The 25,755-nt window shown below is 38.2% G+C and overlaps 2 protein-coding genes across 2 annotated transcripts; both read right to left on the bottom strand.

Annotated features, from left to right (window-relative positions):
* Positions 1–13,851: 13,851 nt before the first annotated feature.
* On the bottom strand, positions 13,852–15,087 carry LOC149659333 (uncharacterized). Its single transcript, XM_089844075.1, has 3 exons — positions 14,435–15,087; positions 14,066–14,378; positions 13,852–13,950 (listed from the first exon to the last, which is right to left on the bottom strand). Exons 1-3 carry the CDS (start codon positions 15,085–15,087, stop codon positions 13,852–13,854), a joined length of 1,065 nt encoding a protein of 354 aa, XP_089700201.1.
* A 2,356-nt stretch (positions 15,088–17,443) lies between these two features.
* On the bottom strand, positions 17,444–25,337 carry LOC149659334 (uncharacterized). The gene is made up of 2 exons (XM_089844076.1): positions 25,282–25,337; positions 17,444–20,564 (listed from the first exon to the last, which is right to left on the bottom strand). Exons 1-2 carry the CDS (start codon positions 25,335–25,337, stop codon positions 17,444–17,446), a joined length of 3,177 nt encoding a protein of 1,058 aa, XP_089700202.1.
* Positions 25,338–25,755: the final 418 nt, after the last annotated feature.

Raw genomic sequence — 25,755 nt, forward strand, 5'->3', positions numbered from 1 at the left:
TTAAAAATGTGCGAAAGAAACGAAACCATTTAAATCGGATGGAGGATCCGATTCATCCTTGCTAATGCTAGTAGTGACATTTGAGAGTTTAAGCTGACACTACATTTAGCAGTCCGTATGCGTACGTGTAGCTAGTTCTGCAGAGAACGGGTCTCTTTATTTTAAACACGCTGTTTAAATTGGCTACACGTACGAGCAGGAGTTCATAATAACCCCCCTTCGGGGGGAAGTACGAAACTTGCCATAGAGCTAATGGTAAAAATCGCGAACAACAAGATTTTGTCGTTGCGCATATAAAGGACTAGTCTGTTGATGGACATACAACTTTACAGTAGATTGTAGCAGTATCTATACTCCTTGGTTTTCGTTCCAAAACTTGGCTGGGAGCCTGGGATCTCCGTCGTTAAGAAAAATGGCGAGTTTGTGGACGTAGAAACACGATGGAATTCTTATATTAAAGATACTGGGTATCAATTTGTCCATACCATTTTAAAGGGATACTTTCTTTTAATTTCATTGCAATTAGAGGGCTGCAAAAAGAAAAAAGTCATTCCCAAAGCCTGCCAACTCCAATGGTAAAATTTTCACAAACGCCACTGCCACCCTAACGCCATTGTTATATTTTCAACTCTTCCCTAACGCCACACTAAAGTTGATTGCATTTTTGAATCCCTGCCAAAGCCAATTGTGAAGTTTCACACGAATTCCAATCCCTGCCAAAGCCGATTGACAGATTTAAAAATCTTTCCAATCCCCACCAAAGCCAATTGACAAATTCAATAATCTTTCCAATCCCTGCCGAAGCCAATGTGAAATTTGACAATTTTTCCAATCCCTGCCAAAGCCGATGAGAAATCCGACAAGTTTTCCCATCTCTGCCAAAGCCTATGAGAGCTCCAACAAACGTTCTTACTCCAAACACAAAAGCATTTAACCTAACCAATTTTCATTTATATTTACCCCAACGTTTCCCAGCCGGCCGTGTGGTATATTATGAACTTATATATTATGAAGGTTTTCCAACGTTTTCAATTATTTTTATTATAAACTCGAACATTGTTTATAATTGTAGTTTTCCTTTTTACGTTTAATCTAAGGCGACGGAAAAATTTATGACTCTCTAACTTAAAAAGAACAAATAGTTTTAGTTTCATTTTCTCTCGCACAGCAATGAATTTGATTTTTTTTTTTGCGGAGGGACGGCTGTACCAGCCGCGACCGTCATGTGCCGTCTGTGTGGGGTTGAACTTCATGCATCCCGCTTGCGCCAAAACAACCGCGTGGGAAATTCAAAGAGGAAAAATTGACTAATATCACTAATGCCACCCAACTCCGGTTGAATAAAATAAGGCTGGCTCTCAATGCCACCAACTCCATTTGGATACTAAAAATGCCAACGCCAGCCAAAGCCACCTGAATCCAACAATAATCCAGTCCCGACCGACTCCCGTATAAGTTTACGAAATATTTCCACTCCCTTCCGACTCCGTTCCATTTCAGATATAATATTCCCAAAGCCACCCAAAGCCAAATTATTTATTTTACCCAACTCCAACTCCGACCAAAAATGAGGGAGTCCCTTGGCTTTCTATGGAGTTGGAGTTTTCCCAAAGCCTTTGCAGTCCTCTAATTGCAATAAATCCCTATAAGGTTAATTTATTTCGATAGATAGACAAATAAGGATTCTGAAAATATATATGTTTTTTGTATTTTAGTTTAATTAATGATTTTTAAATTACGATTAAAAGATCCAAAATGCTATTGTTTTGCGATCATGAGGACACCTGGTGATACAGAGTCGAACCACCGAAAAACGTTACTAGTTTGTCTCTACCAATTTCGACTTCATAAGTATCTTAGGTTCCGTAGTGTTTTTCCTACTGGTAGGGGGATTCATTCTGTGAGCGCAGTATGATACAGATTGACGGGAGTGACAGAGGCTCGAAATGGTATGACTGCGCACCAAATCCTTCTACTTCAGAAGAACTACCCTCAGATTCGTTTATTATAAATTGTTCCGAATTTTCTGAATCCAAAGAATCAGAGTTCGAACTTTCATCCTCAGATTCAGGACCGGAATGATCAGAAATACTTTCTCGTCTGACATTCTTAAGCATATAAGCAGACGACGATTCACCAGGCAAGCTGACCTAGATTCTCGTTCCTACTACTTTTTACTCCTAAAACGACAGTTTTCATTCCAACTACTAGCAACCAATCAGAGGCCGAACTTTACCTACGTAGGTAATGGGTTGAAAATGGTGGCCGATTTTAAATCTGGCGTTCAAAATTTTAATTTTTATTCACGTTTATTTTAATTAATAAATGTTTCTCGCGATTTCTACTGACTCCCATGTTTTAATTTATAGAAAACCAATGTTAGTTTGACCAACTCAGATAAATCCGATTCTGTCCCTTTAATTTAACCACGGAATTCTCACACATATCACAAGAAAACATTAATGACTATCGTTTAAATGTTTTGTAGAAAACTACAAACCATCGCAAAGCCAACTTCTTAGCCAAGGCTTAATGTACACCGCGGCTGACCGCGCCGACAGACGCGACTCGCGAGCCATTTTCGCTCCCAAAGTCACAAGATAAAAATAGTGCTGGCCCGGAATATGGGAAATTAATGCGCGTGGGCGCTAAACATTGGGGTAACTATTTCTTTGGGAGTTAAGCGGTGTATAAATCCGCTGAGCTTTACGGCGAAACTTTGTTGTTACGGGCTTTTTAACTAGTTTCGTACTTCCCCCCCCGAAGGGGGGTTATTATGAACTCCTGGTACGAGTAAGAAGGTGATCATTGCTTACAGTTTCTACTATTTAGGCGATGATGGAATAAAAATTTTGTTTAATTATTGTAGAAGTCGTTCTCACGGTGGACTTTGAAACGTTGTTTTTTCTTCTATAACAAAAGGGTCAATCGACCTCTTACTGACTTCGTAATAAAATTAATTTCAAATGTGACGTCACACATCAAAGGACCCCTCCCTCCCCCCTCGTCACGGACCGTCACAAACTTACAAACCCCCTCCCCCCATAAGAGTGTGACGTAGTTTATGGACGGTCCCTAAGTGATGTGGCAACTCAAACAAATTTCGCACCCACTCACCAATCTACTCCATTTGAAAGTAAAGTAGATTCTGCTGAATCCCAACCAAATCCCAATTTCGATGCAGATTACATACCTTCTGAGATGAATCAAGACTCATTGAATGAGTATGTAATAATCATTAGGGTTTCAACCGTAGAATTAAGCGGGCGAAGTCATAAATAGTTATGCATATATGTTGGTCTTTACCCTTATTTTTTACTAATTCATTATGCTATATTTTTAGTGTTGAATTTAGTACGGAGTATCATCCAGCTAACGAAAGGAAATTCATAGTATTTGAATCTTGTCTGCTACAGTTGTTCAAGCTATGTTTTATATGCCTATCACCATGCTCGTTATTTGTTAGAGTGAAAGGTATCTAGTAAGGGTTACCGCTACTTGTATACGTTCTGACTGTGGGCATGTTTTTAAATGGACAAATGAAGATAGCTCAAACAAAATAATACTCGGAAATATATTATTATCAGCAGCCATACTCTTCACGGGATCTTGCAGTAGGAAAATTTTGAGGCTTTTATCGTTTGTTGGTATCACCTGGCACGTGGCTTAAGGTACAATATGATGAATTAACCAGTTCATATAAAAATCCTGTTCAAAATTTTCAGGTTTTGGAAATCAATTAAAAGAGCTTGGAAAAAGAAAAAAAATACGCTATTCTTAGAGAATGGATTGCTAGTATAAAAAACCATATATACTGGTGAAACAGAGCAAAGGGGATTTGAAATTAATGGAATTAACGAGGATCCCTTCAATGCTTGTTTGCATGGAGATCTAAGTGAAAAAAGACCAAGGAAATGGTTAGTTCAAGACAGACCGGCTTACGTAGAGTTGGAAAAAAAAGCTCGAAAACTTCTACCAGACATTCGCCAGTTATCACCTTACGAGCAGACTTCTTCCATAGAAGTATACCACAATAATGTGAATCATTTTGCTCCAAAATCAACACATTTCTCTCATCGAGGTATGAATAGCAGGTTGGTTTTGGCTGTTATGCACTACAACGAAAACAGTCAAAAACCACAAGCTGTGACAAAATCTGGAAATCTCCGATGGCAGGTTGTTTATCCAAAAGCAAAAGGTGGAGACCACTAAATTGAAAGCCATTAAAGTTGCTAGTACTTTTGAATTTGTAGAAACTCTCATGAAAGCAGTGTTTTCTGAAATGGAAACTGTATCTAGTTATCACGGTGCTGCTTCGAGGGTAAACTATGCGAAATTACCATTTCTCGCAGCTTCGTGCACCAGGGTGTCGAAAGAAGAGGCTGTGAATAGTTTCAGATCCCGATATGGAAACCGAGAGGATGAAATGTTAGATTTATCCAAAGCAAACTAACCCGATCAAATTTTATGTTTATAAAAGCACATTTCATGTTTTAAAAATTAATAACGGGGATATTTAAATCCACAATAAATTTAAGATGGAAATGTTGGCTTAATTTTTTTACTAAAACACAACTGAAGAGAGGTCTCCTGATATTTTTCCCAAGTTTATGCCATACCCAGCGAACAAATTGGCGATAAGCAACATAACGGTACTTTCACATTGACACCTTACATTTCATTTATTTATTCAGATAAATTCATATATTGTAACCCCCTCCGAACAAAATTCTTACCAATCACTGTTTCCTAAACGTTCGTTTTCTGGTCTCTCTACACTACTGTCATTACTAGAGCCTTGGCTAGAGTTTTCCGAATCAGAGCTTTCTAAGGGTTCAAATTGATCAGGCAAAATGCCTTTTATCCGATGGGCATCGCTAATATTCACATTTCTTTCCGTATCACTGTCAAAATCCTCATCTTCTTCCGATATATTCGAATTATTTTCCGACGTACTCGATGATTCGTAATACGAAACATTCGCCATTTTTTCGGAGGAAAAAAACGCTTCGCACCCCTTGACCCGTCAACGCCCTGTCGCCCTCTATAGTCACGCGCTCAAGGCAGTAATCGAGGGTCAAAACGAACTTGGCCCCTTTCTTGAGAAGGTATTTCACAATTTCTACTGTTGACAGGGCTATAATTGTCAAATTAAAATGAATTACATTAATTACAGGTTCAGGAGCTTTTCTTACAAACCTGTCATTCGTAGACCTTCAATAGTAGTTGCACTAAGTAGCATCCTACTCCTATCTGTTTTTGAAAAATCTCCCGGCCTACTCGCAACGTCTTTCTCCCAGTCATCTAAATACTTTATGAAATGTTCTTTAAGACACTAAAAGAAATAATTTACTATTATACTATTAAATAACGGTGAACTACCCTGAGTTTGTTTAATTACCTTCAAACGTTCAGCATCCTCGGTTTCGTAAAATTTCTTGTTAGGTTTTCTTATCCTGAACCCTTCAGTACAATTTTTGACGTTACACAAATCAAAAAATTTATCAAACGTCCTTAAAAACTTAAGTGTTTCATGATATCGATCATTCCCAAAGGGTGTTTCAATCGCGGAGGCTACAGTTTCACTCATGACTTGTGTGGCCAGATTAACTTTCATTTTGGAATATCCATTTAGAAATACATGAGAGTACGTCAGCTTCGATGCATTTTTAAATTGGCCTTTCATTCTTAGTTGAGAATTGTAAAGCCGTAGTATCACTTTCCAGGATATTTCTTCACCATTTCTCCACAGATCACGAGACAAAGAATGAGCGCCACTGTTGCTGAAGCAGTTCCGAACAGTTTTTATCAGATGTGGAGCATCTGATAGGAAAAAAATATTTCTTTCTTCATCGGCGGCATGCACATTACAAGTGACAAAGGGAACAGTCGCTTCGCCTTCATCATTGGCGCACATACGAAAAACCTTTCGATTGGTTGAGGCCCCATCTCCGACTACAGCTAAAATTCGAAAACCATGATTATCCAACAAACTGATGGCCTCCCAAATAATAGAATTAGTTCTCCACTTGTAGCACCTGTTGTTGGGAAATGGGCAAATGGTATTCTTATATTGCTTGTAATTCCACGGATCATAAGTTGAAGAATACTCGTTGCAAGTGGTGGTGTAGTTGTACCCTTCAACTCTTGCTCCTTGTCATTTAGAAAATTATGATAGTCGTCAATATCAGTAAAACCAGTCAGATACCCAGTGTCTTTGTGGCAGTATAAATCGAGGTTATTGGACATTTCATCTAAAAGAAGGACAAAGTATTTCTTGTGTTCTGGAAGGTTATCTATGTCAGTAACGTCTACTAGTTCATTGAAAACATCTTCATTGAATCCAGATTTGTTTTGTGTAGTATGATCATGGTTGTACAATGTTCTGATTGTAGGAAGTATAATTATTCCAGACTTCTTTAAGGCTTCGTACGCAGATTTTGATTTATTTTTCATGTTGGAACACCACTTCAAAAAAACACTGTCCCATCTCATGCCATATTTTGATCGTTCCAAAGCACGGAATTGTTGCTTAATGAAAATTGACATAAACGATCCTGGTTTCTCTTTCTTCATTCTTTCCTTAAACAGCCGTTTTAACCCTGAAAGTTCTTTTTTAACATTTTCTGATAATGGCAGCTGTTTCTTCAGCTTCTTATTAGGTTTGGATGACTTGGCATTCGCATAACAATGTTTTATGACAACTTTGGAACGCAAACGTAGGATTCGCAAAGTCGAACGATATAGTCGACACGAAACACACCTCTTCCCCAAAACCTCAATGAGACCTTCACATCTATTGCTATAAAAAGATTTTAAATTTTCAGAATAATTACTGTTAGTTTTATGATTGTTGGGTCGTCTCTCTCTGTAAAGTTTAACGAGATCTTCATCGTTATTCCCAGGACAGATTTTGAAATAATCCAAGGTTTTAGGTTGGAAATACCTGGGATTTGTAACTTGCTTTTTGGGGACTAAGCATATCAGAGATTTGAAATCTGGTTTTTGGGGAAACGGAATATTTTGGATTTGAAACCTGGGAAACTGAATATTAGGGATTTGAAACGTTGTTTTTTAGGAAACTGAATATTATTGATTTGAAACGTCGTTTTTTTCGGAAACTGGGATTTGTAACCTGTTTTAGAGACTGGGCAGGTCAGGAATTGGAAACATAGATTTTTGGGAAACTGAATATCAGGGATTGGAAACATAGATTTTTGGGAAACTGAATATCAGGGATTGGAAACATAGATTTTTGGAAAACTTGATATCAGGGATTTGAAACGTGGTTACTTTTTCGGAAACTGGGATTTGTTACCTGTTTTAGAGACTGGACATGTCAAGGATTGGAAACATAGATTTTTGGGAAACTGAATATCAGGGATTTGAAACGTGGTTTCTTTTTCGGAATCTTATAATATCTGGTATTTGAAACGTGATTTTGGAGACAGGGATATTAGAGATATGAAATCTGGTTTTGCACAGGGTTCGCTTAGTGTGTGCCAGGTGTTGGTTAAAGGAGTCGAGATCGCATTTGAAATAGTTCAGTTTAGGTTGAAAATGATTGGGCACTGGTGTTAAGTTTATCTTGAACAATAGGAGCTGTTTGTTGGATATCTTGCACAAGGTTAGGTTCGGAACTAAAAATTAATTAGACTACACTGTCATCTGTGCTGAGACCACCACTTCGGGCATTGATAGTAAGGAATTGTGTTCAATCGTTTGTAGGAACGAGTACGTATGTGGAGTTGCTCCTTTGAGTAGAGATAGATGATCCCTGGAGATTTTGGGGTAATTGAAGTCACTAAGTAGTAATAGAACCAAATTGTTCTTAGTGCAGTGGCTTGCAAGTGCTGTGATGTAGCCGCTTGTAGCGAATGGTGTCAAGATGGTTTTCGTAGGAAGGTGTGCGGTAGACTAAACCGACTAAGAGTTTTTCATTTGGGAGAGTTAGCAATACAGTAAGGTATTCGAGGCCAACGTATGGAGTGTCTGTGAGATGGTTTAATTCGGTGGGATTCAGCATCCTTGACGGATATGTGTCTTGGAGATAGAGGGCTACACCGCCTCCTGAAGTTAATGGGCGGTGGTTGCGATATAGGACATAGTCTGGCACATTGTACTCACTGGAGGACTGGTCGCATGACCACCAATTTTCGGTGATGGCAATAAGTAAGGGGCAATGTAACTTGGAGGTAAGGGAGAGGTCTGACAATTTGCGAGAGCCTTTGAGGCTACGGGAATTAGCTAGAATTGCTAGATGTGAGGTAGGGGAATGGTGGGTGGCTGCGGTTGGGGAGGTAAAGAGGTTAGTAGGAGTAAATTGGAAGAGTGTGGGGGGAAATAAGGAAGGCTTAAGGATTGAGTTGTTGGTAAAAGTGTATAGTGGGTTACCATTCAGTGAGGATAGGGTTAGTAGTTTGTTTGGTAGGGTTAGTTAGTGTGGGGAAGGGGGAGTTAAACGGAACGGGACAAGGAGAGGGGAAGGACTGATTGCGTGGGGGAAACGCTGCGAAATGAAATTGATTGGTGGAATTATTGTGAATAGGTGGTGGACACGGGAGGGGAAGAAGAGCGATGGATGGAGAAGAAACGAAGGAGGTGGAGACAGTCTTGAGGATTGTTGGAGATGAGTCTGGGAGCTAGGAGGAGTTATCGGAGGCTTGGACTATTTTCCCTTGTTTTATAAATATATTGTGTTCACCAGCCAACTTGCGCCGTTCTAGTTCTTGAACAAGTGCGCTGTGGGATTGTCTCTGTGATGGGGAACGGTCAGGGATTAATGGATAATTATAGGGATGGACGTGTTGACGACGGAGGTCATTAGCTCCTTTTGCAAAATTTTGGCGGTAAGAAACTGATTGGAACCGCAAGCGCAATGGCCTAGGGGTTAGGCTCCCCGGTTTAATGGCACCTATGCGTTCAATAGTAATTTTGGCACAATCAGAGTAAGAGAAATCAAGGGTTTGGGGCGTATCGTAGACAAAGGCACGATCATGGTCAACTCGCTGGTCATCGTAGACATTAAAAAGTATGGCGTTATACTTGCGAACGGCTATGCTGGAGGTATCTTCGAGTCGTCGTTGTGAAGGGGTTATAGCGGACAATGGGGAGGTATCTGTGTGATCGGAATCTTGATTTAAGTTAGAGCATGAATTTATTCATTAACATGAATATATATGTGTATCATTAGCCTTTCTATCATGTTATTCAGGGATGGGAGGGACCTTTCTATTACACACGCGTTTAACGTCATCGCGGTAGCCAATCAAAATCAAGACACCTGGAAGTTCGAACAGCAGACGACAAGTTTATCACCATTGTCTGAGCGGACTGAGCCTCATAACAATTTTCGGTTATTTTTACCAAACTGCATCAATTTAATCTTAAAAATGATCGCCGATGCGTAAAAAAATATCTCAGAACGATGTCCGAAGTTGATATTAATCTTTTAAAAGAAATTATAGCAAGCGCGTGCAATGTTTTTCCAAATCTGAAACTGAAAACTGTTGGTGAAGTGATAAGCCTTGGCCATAAAGTAAACGAGAGATTTGAAAATAAACTTCTAGCATTTGAAATCGTGAGGATTGATAATGCTGGTTTTTCCCCGCTGTTGGTGGTAAAATTAACGCTGTAGTTGAGCAATTTGCAAGCATAAATATCCTTTCACATGACAAGAGCTTTAGAGTTGAAAGAGAAGAAAATGTGGTATCAGATCCCGTGAAAGTAGTTGTTTCTTCTCATACGTGGTCTGCCCACTTGGTTGTTTTTGGAAGAACCGTGCAAAACCTGAGAAAATTGGCAACATTGGTTAATGAAGTATGGGAAATTGACAAGGAATTTATTGAATTATTGCGTAAAGTCTCCTCTTTTGGATCACTTGAACTGGGTGGAGTGAAAGTTTGTTGCGGAATAACAGTTGATGAATTTGATGCTTTGAATATAAAAGGAATTGAACATTCTGATTGCAAGATTAAGCGGTGGTATCCAGGTGGAGCGTACGTTTACGAAGCACCAAACTGCTCACTTATAATTAATATAAACCAAAAATTTCGATTGCCAGCATACCCATTTCATCGATGTCTGAATTGCCAGGCCTTTTTATCGCGACGAGTTAAAAGAAAATCGGAAAGTCTTTCCCTGCCACAAGCTAAACGGGTCTGTGTTACAAATACTGAGCAAGAAAAAGCAACTATTATTCGTAAAGGATTTGGGGAACTTTCTACCATGAGTTCTCCAGTAAGAAGTGCCAGAACTGTGCCAGAAATTAATCGAACCCCCACAAATACTTTGTCAAGAATACCAATTCGTTTTTTGACACCTACAACTCGGAGGAAGCGGCTCTTCAATTTAAGGAAGAAGAGAGTCTTGCAAAATAATGAAATTGCCATGCTTAGGAAACGATTATCGAAATTCGAAGTGAAGCTATCGGAGAAGCAATCAAAAGAATTAGAAGATATTGTATCACGAATAGACGCAGAATTCAAAGATGATCTTAATGAGGTCTTAGATGAAAATCCAAAAACAAAAGCCCAACTGAGGCAAATATGGAAGAAAGATAAAATGAATAGACATTCCCAAGATACTCTCGCTTTTAAACATGATCAGAAGAAATACGGTAAGTTTAAATAAGTGATGGTTATATCATGGATTAAGCTTATTTTAATGTTTATTTTTTGTAATTCAAAGTTACGGGAAATAGAGGTAACAAGTGGTCCCTCATCACCTACAGAATTGCACTGTCAGTGTATATCAGAAGCCCAGCAGCCTACGCCGCGCTTAAAAGTTTCCATATCCTAAATCTGCCAAGTGAGTCTACGTTGAAACATTTTACAAGGCACCACCTTGATAAACCGGGAATATCAAATACCTACCTCGAATCTCAACGGGACCTTTATGAGAAGCTAAAAATTGAGCAGGGAAAAAAGGGCCTTAAAGTCCCTCTTGGTGAAGGAATCATGATTTTTGATGAAGTGCGAGTAATACGCGCCGCGGATTGAGAGGTTAACTAACACGCAGCGCCTCTAGCGGACTGAATTTAAAACTCTTGGCGGGAAGTTCGCGAATGGTAGATTGGCAGTTTAAAAATGGGGAACGCTAAAATTATAAAATACGTCGCATTTTTAGCATTAGAAGGTTTACAAAATTATTTTAGGGATTCTAATCGTCGAAAAGTCTAAAATCTAACGTAAGAGATGTTTGTAAACCAAACGAAGTTAATACCGAAGGCTCAGGGAAACTCCTGTAACTAAGCAAGTTTATGATATTACCATCTATGTAAGTGTTCAAATTAAATAAATATGTTTATATTGCAAGTTAATTAAATTAAGTGCTTCCATTTATGAGGTTAACTGTACCTATTTACATCTCGTAGGCGTTGTGTACATTTAATTTGTTTGTTGGGATTACATAAAATAATGGCTAAAAACTTACTTTTTCTCTTTAAGCGCGTTAATTCATTCTTTTCTTTTAATACAATGAATTCTAGAACTTCGAAAATGGGTAAAATTTCAACCCTTCTGGGGAATTTCAGTAATAATTTCCACAAGTAACTACATAACAACCCTATGCTTCATTTAAAGACGCGGTCATTTTCCCGCCAATTTGTTCTTCTAAATTCCGCTAGGTGGCGAACGCGGCGCCTCGCTCGGCGCGTATAGGGAAAATAATGTGGAATTCAAAAAACCATGAGATAACTGGATATGCAATGAGCGAACATGACTTCACAATGCTAGGAGATATTTATCAACAAATTGCGGGTGCCATGGAAAACGAAACCACCTATATTCTTCAATTCTTATGGAGAGACCTTTCTCATAACTTCGATGTTCTTGGGCCATATTTCACCTTCGCTGGATCCGTTAATCGGAAACATTTGTACACCTGCTTAATGAATACGATACGTGTTTTTGAGTTCAATGACTTTCATGTTCGAGCCTGTGTGTGTGATGGTGCTAGCACAAATTTAAGCGTAATTAAATTCACGATGGGACACCCCAAGACGTCATTTGGGAAAAAAGATGGCTCTCACGTGAATGATCCTTCTTTTGAAAATCGTTTTTGGCCAGGCCGCAGAATTCATTGGATAATTTGCCCCACTCACGAAGTAATGAATTAAAATTAATTTGTTGACACAGAGGGGCTTATACAGTTGCCAATTTATGGTAACATATTTTTATTTTTGGACCTAGCTGAAAAGTTTGATCAATCAACTGCACGCCTCCCAAAATCCAGACGGTGCTAGAAAGTTTAGAAGTTCATCAGGGGTTCGTTTTGGATGGTCAGTGATTGAAAAGCACTACGAAAGGGAAGTAGTCAGGATGAAACAAAACCTTCCAAAACTTGTAAAAAACTTGCAGAAGAGTTATATTGAGAGGGACTCTTGGACAAAATTAAATGTCAAACCCGCAAAAATAATGCAGGCAAGAATTCTTAAATTTCGCCATTTTCATGAATTGCACATCAAATTATTAATGGTTTGAATGAACTTACTTTAAATAGCAAGAACAGATGTTGATGGCATTGCTACACTATGCCAAACCACCAGCAATTTCTTCCTGTATTTCTAGCTCTTAATCGGCAGAAGAAACTCTAGAAGTGACAGAAGTTCCAGCTGATGCCCCCGAAGTATTAGCTGTGTACGATTACTTAAAAGCCTGTAACTACAATTTTGAGAGAGGAATTCTCCAGCAATTTTCTCTCTGGAGACTGGATCATCCCGTATTGAAAAGGATTGATGAGGGGTTTAATTTTTTCGCTTCCTGGATTGACTCAATTGAAAGTAAAAATATCTTACTAATGCAACATTTTATTTGTAATATTTAAAAGCTTATTTTTAAATCGAAATATAATTTCAGAAGAACCTGATTTTGAACAAGCCCATTTTCTTTCCTGGCAAGTAAGTTTTTTCTGTAATTTGCGTGATTAGTTATGGACTCTTATTCTCAGTATATTTTAGACGTGGGATTTGCTGCGAATCATGTATTACGGATTTAGAAATCTCTCTGATGACTATTTGAAAGCCAACCCTGGCTATTTCTTGTCACCCGGCAAAATTAATGGTAGCGCGGTTGAAACCCTCTTCAGTCAATTTAAATTTAGCGCGGCCGGAAAATTATCAGGGATAAACTATGCTACAGCGAGAAGAGCTTTCTTGTTAAAAAGAGACATTCATGGCATGCACTTTTCTCATGGTGATTATAAAAGTGCACCACTGGCCGTAGCTGATATGGAATTGAAGAAAAGTAAATCCAAAATTCTACCAATGGTTTAAACAAGAAATAAATGTAAAATAAGCATTTAATTAAAAGAATGAATGTAAAATATTACAGATCTAAAATTTTTCTTGGCTTTATAATTCGTTTTGAACGTGGAAAGAGTGACGTAGATGTTTGAGGGTTAATTTCTTTTGTACTATTAAGATCACATTCTGTTTGGGTTTTGGTCTTATAATTTAAATAGGAACTATTTTTGATGCCAGAAGACGATGGCTGCGCATTATCACATTTAGTTTTCGCAGTAATTTCTTGATAATCAGGACTAGCGAGGGGTGCTTCTGTGACATTTTCCCCTCGTTTAGGTTTGCGCAATTTTTTCTTATCACAGTCTTTAGGAAAAGGTTTCAACTTCTTTCCAATCACAGTTTTCTTTTTCTTCTTTTTATTTGTGGCGAATCCATACAGATCATCGCGCAGCATAGAGCCTCCTTTTGACATTCCCTTTCTTGCGTCGACCTATATTAAATTAATTATTCAATATAATAAGGCTTAAGCATACTTGCAATTTGAAAACGATATTAGTTGACCTTTAACTGATTGTACGAACTGAAGAAAGCTCCGACTCTAGCATGGACTAATTTTCTCGCAAATATTTCGAAAAACGTTTCCCTATTTTTGAGGTCAAACAAACGATGGTCTTCCTCTTCCATATTGCTAACAGCTTTTTCAAATTCTTCTTGTAAAATTATGGCATTTTTCATATGAGAACAAATCACCTAACCATTAAAGATTTCAAGGTCTTATTTTCTTTTTCAAAATCGAATTAGATTAAAGAACCACCATATTACCTTGATTGCGTTTGCTCCATACAATTTCATGGTTTCTTTATTGGCAACTTTATTCAACTCTCTTTCAAATATTAAAAGGAAATGGTTCAGTTCCTTTCGGGGAAATAATAAACCACCCCTATCTCGGTCTTTCAAGGACACCTCCAGAGTATTTTTCTCTTTTTCGCTCATCGTTATCGACGTTATGAAATTTACATATTCAATGTTTGGTTGGCCTTTCTTATTCCTGGCTTCCTTGTGAAGGCTCATCATTTGACCCAGGCACCCTCCAGCTAGTGTAATTAATCTTAATTGCTGATCACCATCAATGAATCTAAAAACATATTTAATTAGCAGGGGAATAGTAAATACATGTAGCATATCACATACTCTAGTTTATTGTTGTTCAGGTCAATGTTAGCGTTTGATCTTGGTGTGTTGATTGTGTCTTCTCCGAGGCTAACTTTCATTAAAATTTCAAAGGTAGAATGTGCGACGGCATGAAAAACTGAGACTATGTCACTCAGACTATGACTTTCCGAGTAATTTTTTAAAATACTGATTAAAATATCACATTCTTTAGAAAAAGGCACAGATGATTCTTCCAAATTGTTGTCAAGAGCCTTGCAAATTAATCCCAAAGTAGAATACCATTGCCTTTCCATTTCCATTTGCTTGTCCTCATTTTTGACTTTGTTTTCTTGCGCAATGTTTTCATAAAGATTCAGAAATGTACTTCTCAGTTCGTACACTAGATCTACTTTAGATGAGTTTGTTGATGTTGCCGAATCAGATTGTCTAAATCCTATGTTTTGTATCAGTTTCATTTTGGAAGCTTTGCAACCTTCAACATTTGCTATTAAGTTGTTTTCCACGTTTAACACCAAATCTTCTTGATGAACATTTTTAATTCGAGACGATATTATATCAACATCCCTTTGTTTTCGAGTCTCCAACCTCTTTTTGGTGATTTTACCAGAATTACTCTTTGGCTTCGGCACTTTCTTTGTCCTAGGCTTAGGATCACTTCGATGATTAGCCATCTCTTTATGCTATTTTATTCTATAGATCAGTGGAAATATCTTGGATGAGCATTATATCGAAAGTCCTGAAATGTATATTAGATTCATTTGTTTTAAAACCATACCTTAATACTTCTCAATCCCTGTCTCTTGAGACTCATGCCAAACGCAACGCGTTCCCGGACTCCGGAGTGAACAGCTCTAGAAGCATTAAGCGTCGTCTGCTTTAGAAACAAACCGCCGGAAAATCTCTGACGTCACGCATACTAAGCCCCTCCCATCCCTGAATATGTAGTTTAACTAGTCAATGCACATATATATTCATGTTAATGAATAAATTCATGGTTAGAGGGAGAACTGCCAGAGGCAGACAGGAAAGATGTTAAGGTTTCTAAGCTGGATAGTTTCATGTTTATACTGTCGCGAAAGGACGAGAGATCATTCACTTTTTCCGTTAGGGTGGTGACGGCTTCGAGGAGCTTGGGGTCCTTGAGTAGACTAAATTGAGCTTCAGGGGTATCTTGACTAGATGGTTCCATGGTTTGAATGGACTCGAGAGCAGCGAGCCTAGAATCAATGAGATTAAGGCGAGATTTGTTTTCGCGAAGTCCTTTGGCAGTGTCGTCTTGTGAACTAGTGAGGGAGTTTAATTGAACCTGAAGTTGGGAAATTTTCATGAGCGCAGATGAGACTGCAGATAGGAGTTTCGGCTCAGATGATACAAATGATGGGCAAAGGAATGCAAAACAATTGGACGGGTATGCTAAGTGGGCACTATAGAGGGAGTCTGCGATTTGTAGGCAGTTAGTATGACACCAAGTGTTACATATATCTCATATTAAGGCCTTTTGGTTCCGTCGAACTGTACGGCTGCAAGAGTTGCATACACGCGATTCCGGTTAAGTGCTTGACTGACTAGTGGTAGCTGTGGTGTGGGATATATTTAGGTCAAGACTTGGTGTGGAGGTTGCAACAGAGTCATTTTCAGCGAGGTTCTTATTATTCATAGTATTAGCAGGCTTTAGAGGGGATGTAGATTCCAAGTTAGTAGAAAGATCAAAAGTACGAGGCGGCGTAGAAGCTTGTATATTAAGAATCCGAGTTTTGAGAGCAGTGATGTCAGTAATAATGTTATTGTGAGGGTCTTGACTTGTGAATGGAGGCTGAGGTTGAGATAGGTGACTATCGCCATAGGCAGGTGGACTTCAAGCCACAAACATAGCTCTGGGTAGCGTGGTTAGTTCATAAGTTTCGTAACAAAAACCCGAATTAGAATGCAATGAAATCCAATTAAAATTGTCACATAACCACACTTAAACTGAGCATTCAATATACATTTTTGAAGTGATATATATTCATTAGTTCGTCGTTGTATGGACGACCATAGTTCTTGTCGAGAACCAAGGCTTAACCTCGCGACCGTCATTATTCAGTCCGATCTGACCAAGTTTTCGCGAACTGGCCTTTATTTTCTACGTTTCTCGTACAAAATATACTTGACAACACTTAGTTGGGTTAACGACATCCCATATTTGGTGCCATCAACGCTTTTAGGTTCTCTTGTCGTTTATCCTTGACTCTAACCTTTGTTGTTCCCAATTATCGACAGGTTAACTTGCACCAGTCTTTGACCTTAAAGTGCAATGGACACGTAGAGTGCTGGGACGGTAGCGACGAAGTTCACTGTACCACTTTTCGGAGTAATTAATATTATTGAAGGCAATTTCTTTTTAACATATAACTTACAAACGCGAAAAATATTTTCTCTAACCGCATTGACACAATCTACTTGCAAAATTCAAGTTGATGAAATTAAATTGAAGTGAAAGTATGAAGTTCCGAGAAAAGTGCGGAGTTCTCTGAGAAGCCTTTGAAACGATTCGAAATAGTTTCAGACTAAACTTAACTGAGGTTGGCGAATTAAAATTAACAACACTAAACTTCGATATAAATTTAAGAAGAAAAACAACTTTATTGAAGTGAAAAACACGTCCTTTCGGCTTTACAAATAGTTTGCAACTACCCTCTCTATAGAAAGGGTACAGAATCTTAAAAAAAAGAGGGGCCTCTCTCGTACCAAGAACGGGTGAATCACCAAATTTTCCACTAGTGTCCACGCTGCTTACAATAGGCGTTTTTTCGCTAGGTAAATAAGGGTAGGCCAAAGGCCGCTTATCGAGGCGAACTATCTTCTTTTTACGTTTTTGGTACGAAAGGGGTTTGGGGTTTTTTCGCGACATTTTTCTCGGGCTCTATCATGAGCAAATAAAACTTAGGACGGTTAACTATAAAAAATATAAGGTTTTCGTTACACTCTTTGAATCCTTATTTTTACAAATATATTTTTTTTTAAACTTAATGACATAAAAAACTACTTTCAAACTTCTAATGGATACAAAAGTTGTACTGGACGCTTTATAATGGATGAACTTTTCTTAATTGAAACAGACCGACATATTCCATCTCGTCCTAGATGGAGTTCCAATACTTTTCCTAATTTGCAAAGATGTCTTGGCAACTTATCATCCTTTATTAAAACTATGTCGTCTACTTTAATCTGACCTGACCATTTAGTTCCATTTTTAACTATCTGAGCTGTTCTGAGCTCTAGCAGGTATTCTTTCCGCCACCTAACCCAAATTCTGTTTACTAACTCTTGACGGTGTTTCCATCTACTTGTTAGATCATGTCTTCTGTGTTCTAATTCCGACAATTTAAATTTCCGTGGGGGAAGAGCGTCAAGTCTCTTTCCAATGAGGAAATGGGATGGAGTAAGGGGTGAAGGCTCGTTATGGTCACTAGCGGTAAAGGTTATAGGGCGAGAATTAACTACCGATTCAACTTCTATCAAAACTGTTTCGAACTCTTCGTAAGATAATAGAGCTGTGCCTAAAACCTTCTTCAAACAGTCCTTCACTGTCCTTACCATCCTTTCCCATATTCCTCCCCACCATGGGGCATAATCTACAATAAATTTCCACTCAATTTTATTTTCTCCGAAATATTGTTTAGTTTCTGGTGTGAGGACCGAGTTCCAAAGTTTTGACAATTCCTTTTCTGTTCTTTTAAATGTTTTTGAATTGTCCGACAAGAAAAGTCTACATACGCCTCGACGACCGACAAACCGTTTGAGAGCCACTATAAAATTTTCAGCGCTCAAATCCGAAACTAATTCGAGATGCACTGCCCGAGTTATTGCGCAAGTGAAAAGCGCGATGTAACTTTTAGTTTTCGATTGAATGAACTTTCCTTCCTTTTCGTCATAACATCTAACATAGACCGGACCTGCAAAGTCTACTCCTGTTGTTTCGAAAGCCGGACTCGCGTTGACGCGTTCTGGAGGTAACGGCGCGGTTTCGCGAACGAACGGACGCGATTTCATTCTTTTGCATGTTACACAACCGGCCAATTGTTTCTTCACGATCTGCCTTCCTCGCGGAATCCAGTACCTTCCTCTAAGACTCGAAAGAGTTGCGGTGACGCTCATGTGCATTACATTTCTGTGTTGCTTCTGGATTAGAAGGTAGGTATAATGATGTTCGGTTGGCAGGATAATTGGATGTCTTTCATCAAAGGTCATGTTCGCGAAGCCAAGTCTACCTCCCATTCTACATAAACCGTCTTGGTCTAAGAAGGGCTTTAATTCTGACAGTACTGAACCTTGATGAATCTCTCGTTTTTCCTTGAGAGCCTTTATTTCTCTTGGATAGGTTTCCTGTTGCGCCAATTTAACCCAATAAATTTCGCTTTGGTCGATTTCTTCTGTGCTTAATTCTCCTTTAATTTTCTTGGTCGGATTCTTACTGTTGAAAATAAACCTTCTTATCCACGCGGTTGTCCTTACGACTCTCGAATGACGGCTGTAGTTCTCTAGTTTTAATACAGGTTCAATCCTTTTGGTTGACATTTCGCTCGCGTATAAGACAATGGATGGTCTGTACTTAGGCCTTTTTTCTGTTTCAGCTTCATCTGATTTGATATATCTGGCGGGTTGAACAGGCCATTCTGATTCAGACTTCTTTAAAAATTCTGGTCCTGTCCACCAGGTATCGTTTGCTTTAAGTCCATCTATTGTTAGGCCACGCGTGAGAAAGTCTGCTGGATTCTGTTTGGTTGGAACGTATTTCCATTGTACAGGTTCCGTTAGTTCCTGGATTTCGCAGACGCGGTTCTCTACGAAAGGCTTCCACTCTGTGGCGTTACTCTTGATCCAGGAAATGACTGATTGGTTGTCGCACCAAAAATGTAAACTGGGTTTCTCCTTTTCGAAATTCGATTTAATTGTTTTCATCAATCTGGATCCAATTATAGCTCCCATAAGCTCCAGTTTAGGAACTGTCAGTTTCTTCAAAGGCGAAACACGACTCTTAGACGCCACTAATAGTACTTTGGGAGTGCCATTTTCTTCTATTGAGCGAACATAGACAACGGCTCCGAATGCCCTCTCGCTGGCATCAGTGAAGCAATGTAGCTGAAGTTTTCCAAAGTTAGAACCGTAATGTCTTGGAATTTCTAATTCAGACATGTGCTGCAATTCCAGGCACCATTTGTTCCAATTTTCAGTTAAATCTTGGTCTATTTCTTGGTCCCAATCAGTGCCACGTTTCCATAATTCTTGATAGAGGCATTTGATTCTAACTGTGAATGGCGATATCAACCCAATTGGATCAAAAATACGTGAGGATGCTTGCAAAATAAATCGCTTCGTATTTCTTTTGTCTTTGATAAACGTTAGAAGGTTCGAGACATCAAAACAAAATACGTCCGCTTCTGGTTTCCAAGAGATACCCAATACTTTCATGAGGGTGCTTTCTGGTTTACTGGTAATTTCCTTTGATTCTTGATTACTTTGTTCTTCTGACGGTTGGTCTTTTAGCCATGTCGAGTTTGACTGGAATTTGCGTAAAGGCATTGCCGCGGTGCTTAAGATGCCTTTAGCTTCTTTAGCTAGATCCAGCGCTTTCTGTTCTTCTTGAGCTCCTCCCACGAGGTCATCAACATATAGAAAGTCTCTTAACAGTTCGTAGGCTTCCGGTAATTCTTCCTTGTACTTTTCGATATGGAATCGAATGGTTGCCGCAAGTAAATAAGGGCTTGACGTCAGTCCAAATAAAACTCGGGTCATTCTGAGTACTTCGAATTCTAGTTTTTCCGGGTTTAATTCTCTGTTTTTAATCCATAAGAATCTCGTCACATCTCGATCGCTTTCGGACAGTCCAACTTGGAGAAACGCTTTTTCTATGTCCGCGGTGAAGGCGATTTTATTCTTTCTGAATTTGACGAGAAGACCTAATAGATCAACATTCAAAGCTGGTCCTGAGTGGAGACAGTCGTTAATTGACGGAAAGTTTGGAGAGTGAGAAGAGCCATCGAAAACCACTCTGAGCTTGGTTGTGCTTCTTTCTTCCTTGATGACTTCTCTGTGTGGAAGGTAAAATGTCTTGTTGGTTTCACCTTCGCCTTCTACTTTCTCAACGATTCCATTTTCTATGTACAGACTGTTAAAAAAGTCTTTGCGCGTTGCGTTTTTCGCACATATTTTACTATATTTCAAAAACTATTCAAGCTAGCGCTCTGGAATAAAGTGCGTTATAAAAGTTTTGCATTCCTCTTTCATATTTTACCCGTTCCAAAGTTGTCCTTTGCATACTTATACCGGAAACCGGAAATGTCAAAATTATCAACTTTGAAAATATTGGATTCTCGAGGATATAAATGCGATTTTCGGATTCCTTGGGGTCGATTCATATTTGAAAAGTGTTCACCAAATTCAATTCGGATGAATAGGTCACGAGTAATCAGCCTTTATTCAAATTCTGGCAAACTTGGTTAGAGTGGCGATAATTCATAATCGAGTATCGAATCTTTGTCGTAATAATGCTTGTTAGATGTTATGACACTTTATGCATATATATATGATTGGTCTTGTGGCGCAATACTTTGAAACAAATCAGACGTTCATTAAAGGGATGGTGAAGTGGAAAATAAAGTAATAAATAAAATAAAGGCACGGCGTTACGGGATTGGTCGGAGTTAATTTTTTGAAATTATTCTTAAAATCTTAACCTAATTTGAATATTAAAATTAATGGGAGGTATTTCCTGAATTTTTCATTGTGCATACTGGTCTCATGATTAGTAGAAGAATCAATAAAAAAATCGCTTTATTTTCCACTTCCCACTCCCTTTAAGAGAAAACTCGCGTCTTTTGAAGAGGAGAAGCGGTTTGAAAATATTGTTATTTTGGCCATGAGCCCGTGATATCATAATATTTAGAACTCATATTAATTACGTCTAGGTCTTAAGCCCGATTCATTGCAGCCTAGAGAATATCTCATTCATGATGGCATATGCGCTTCACGAGATCCCTTCAAATTGACATATTCGACTATTCCATATAAGAAACAACTTCAGAGGAGAGGAGGTTGACTATAGCCTCCCGCGTTTAGCGCAAATGTGAGGCCAGGGATATATTTAATTTTAGAAGTGGGAATAGAGATTAGAGTAATCTATGAGCGCGTCAAATTCCCGGACCCCCTTCCACGGAAAGGAGGGGAATGAAAGAAGAGGCGTGTCAAAGCGACAAAGGTAAAAAGGAATAACGTATTTTTTGCCGATCCCGTCAGTAACGTCAGCAAAACGTAGTTTAATTGAGCAATACGAAAATTTAAACTTTTCATCACGCGTTAGAGGGAGGGCTCTATACTGGGCAATGAGTCGGACTGAATTAAACACTAACCCTTCTCCAATCCTGCTTCTAAAATTAAATCTATCTCTATTGAGGCTTAATAATAAAGCCGACCACAACCAAAGCATGGGCAAAGGCGTATTTCACAACTGACGTTCAAAGCTACCGATGGAAAAACCTAAAAATTAAATGAAAAAAAAATGAATGCCGGTAACAATGATCACTAGTAGCTGGTCTGCTACTCCTTTCGTTTATTTTCTATGGCAAAAATACTAACTTTGGGAGGTATTGGGATATTAGGCCGTTTTGTGTTTTAAGACTTTTATTGTGTAGGAAAGATAACTAGCCTTTTAAAAGAAATTTTGGATAACTATTAATATCATTATTGATAACTAGTTAAAAGTTGAAAAATATTTAAAAAATTTGGACGACAATTTTCAAATAACAAGACTTCCTTCGAGTTTCAAATTGAAGAATGCTCGTGTGGTTTATTGAACTATTTTATACAAACAAGACAGTCACTTTCAGCTTGAATTGTTGCTTGATATTTTATTGGACATCCTCTAGCCCTTAAAGGGAGAATGAAGAGGACAATAAAGTGATTTTTTTATCGATTCTTCTTCTAATTATAAGACCATTTTGCATAGTGAAACATCCAGGAAATACCGTCTTCGTTCTTGAACTATCTATTACAAACAAGACTGTTATTTTCAGTTTCAATTTAAGCTTAATATTTGGCTTAACCTCCCTCAGCACTTAAACACAGTTTTAATCTTTTATTAAATGACAGACATAAACGCTAAATCGGGTTCAAGTCGGGCCAATCCAAAGCTTCAATTCCTTCGTTCTCCAGAAATCTTGCAACGAGTCGGGACGTATGGGTTGGGCAATTGTCCTGCTGAGCCTGAAACCATAGACTAAAACAATGTTTTAAGTTAGTCAAGAATAATTATCAGGTTATTAATATTAATACCGGTCACGACTTGGGCTGGTTACTCATACGGAGAAAAAAATAGCAGCGAACAGGGCGGATCTCTATTTTTAATATTACAATGCTTTAACTCCTAATTTCATTAGAGTTTATGTCTGTCTTTTAGAATACGATTGAGAATGTGTTTAATGGGAGGGTGAAATAAAAATCAAATAATTTTTTATCGATTCTTCTACTAATTATAAGATCATTCTGCATAGTGAAACATACAGGAAATATCTCAGAATGATTTTGAAATTCCAATTAGGTTCAGATTTTATGGATACTTTGAAATAATGACCTCCGACCCATCGCGTAACACACTGCCTTCCTATTGACAAAATTCTCGTGCACGCTCCATGCCGAATGAAATTTATCGCGAGATTTAATAAAAGTTGCTTGCGATGTGGTTATCGTGGCGCGAGATATAGAGCGTGCAAGGAAGGCAGGGCGTTAAGCTATTAGTCAGTGGTGCTTATTTCAAATTATCTTTAAAATCTGAACCTAATTTGAATTTTAAAATCATTCGGAGACTGTATTTCCTGAATGTTTCACTGTGCATATAATGGTCTTATAATAAGAAAAATCGATCAAAAAATCACTTTATTTTCCTCTTCATCCTTCCTTTAACGGCTAGGGGATGTCCAATAAAGTATCAAGCAACAATTGAAACTGAAAGTGACTGTCTTTTTTGTAAAAAATAGTTCAATAAAGCACACGAGCATTCTTCAACTTGAAACTCAAAGGAAGTCTTGTTATTTAACAATTTTCGTCCAAATTTTATAAATAAATTTCAACTTTAAATTAAATATTAAAACTTATCCAAAGTTTCGTTAAACAGGGTCGTTTTCTTTCCTACACAATAAAAGTCTTAAAACACAAAATGGCCTAATATCCCAATATCTCCCAAAGCTAGTAATTTTGCCATAGAAAATAAACGAAAGGAGTTGCAGACCAGGAGCGCAGAGAGACCAACTTCAAGTGTTTACCGTTCGGGTTCGTTTTAGCTGTTAGCTGTTATTTTCAGTTGTGATCATTCTTTCCGGCATTCTTTTTTTTTTCATTTAATTTTTAGGCTTTTCCATTTGAACGTCAGTTGTGAAATATGCCTTTGCCCATGCTTTGGTTGCGGTCGGCTTTATTATTAAGCCTCAACAGAGATAGATTTAATTTTAGAGGTAGGAATAGAGAACGGTTAGCGTTTAATTCAGTCCAACTCATAGCCCAGTATAGAGCCCCTCCTTCCAACACGTAATAAAAAATTGAAAATTTCAGATTGGCTCATTTAAAATAGGTTTTTATGACGTTGCTTACTGGGACATAATAAAGGAAATAAGTAATTCCTTTTTACTTTTGTCGCTATGACTAGCCTCTTCTTTCATATCCCACCGTCCCGAGGAAGGGGTCCGGGACTTTGACGCGCGCCCAGATTACTCTGCTCCCTATTTCTGCTTTCAAAATAAAAATCTTTCAATGGCATCACATTTGCGCTAAACGCGGGAGGCTATGGACAACCCCAGGCTCCGTTTAGCGAAGCTCAATCGCGTAGCGAACGCTCCTAGCATAGAAGCCATCTCCTCTGAAGTTGTTTCTTAAATGGAATAGTCGAATATGTCTATTTGAAGGGATCTCGTGAAGCGCATATCCCATCATGAATGAGATTTTCACTAGGCTGCAATGAATCGGGCTGAATTTTTGATAAAAAGGCAGGGCGCTACGCGATTGGTTGGAGGTCCTTATTTAAAATTATTCATGAGATTTCAAACTAATCGTAGTTTAAAAATCGTTCGGTGTGATTTCTTGGTTGTTTCACTGTCTTGTGGAAAAATAAAAAAAATTACTTTATTTTCCACTTCACCATCCCTTTAATGAACGTCTGATTTGTTTCAAAGTATTGCGCCACAAGACCAATCATATATATACGCATGAGGTGCCATAAAATCTAACAAGCATTATTACGACAAAGATTCGATACTCGATTCTGAATTATCGCCATTTAAATCGAAGTTGCCAGATTTTGAATAAAGGCTGATTACTCGTGACCTATTCATCCGAATTGAATTTGGTGAAAACTTTTCAATATGAATCGACCCCAAGGAATTCGAAAATCGCATTTATATCCTCGAGAATACAATATTTTTAAAGTTGATAATTTTGACATTTCCGGTTTCTGGTATAAGTATGCAAAGGTCAACTGTGGAACGGGTAAAATATGAAAGAGAAATGCAAAACTTTTATAACGCACTTTATTCCAGAGCGCTAGCTCTATTAGTTTTGAAATATAGTAAAATATGTGCGAAAAACACAACGCGCAAAGACTTCTTTAACAGTCTGTACACGCCCCCTGAAGGTCTCGCCATCAAGCGTTAAAAATCGGTAGTTTACTCAACGGTTTTTCATGTTTTTTTGCTTTAGGTGAAAATAATACAATATCCTAAGGTATAGTATAACGCACTAAAAATTGCGTCAAACTTTAGATATCCACCTAAACACTCGGTTTTCACTGGGCGTTTTTCGTGCGTTTTTGCAAAATTTTGCGTAAATGTAAAAAAATTTACCATTTTTTTTGCGAACTACGCGTTTTGCCGTCGAAGAATCTATTTCTATTTTTCATTTTTTCTTCCTTTGCGTTTTTTCTCACGCACTAACCGACCAATCATAGGCTTTCTTGGTTTGACGTCATTGAACATACGGGTAAAGGTTTTGATTTGTGTCGCCAATTTATAATCTACACTCGCTGAGCGTATGTGCTAAGCCTTGGTTGGTACTTGATTGTGATTTAGAAATTATACAAATTAACCAAGTGGCTTTGTGATATTTATGTGCCGAAATTCAATACGAAATTACTATATGGAAAAATTATGAAGTATCCATATCTTTTGGGATAAAATATAACAGAATAACTTCAATCGCCGCAATGTTCGCATACTTTGTGGGTTTATTTTCTCGTTTTTTACTCAGTGAAAACCGACACGCGTCCATAAAAACCACTGCCGCGATTTTTACGTTTTCGCGTTATTTTGCGATATTTT

This window comes from Phalangium opilio, unplaced genomic scaffold (assembly GCF_054372755.1).
Source record: "Phalangium opilio isolate 3A_F unplaced genomic scaffold, DU_Popi_V2 ptg000073l_1, whole genome shotgun sequence".
Classification (NCBI taxonomy): domain Eukaryota; kingdom Metazoa; phylum Arthropoda; class Arachnida; order Opiliones; family Phalangiidae; genus Phalangium; species Phalangium opilio.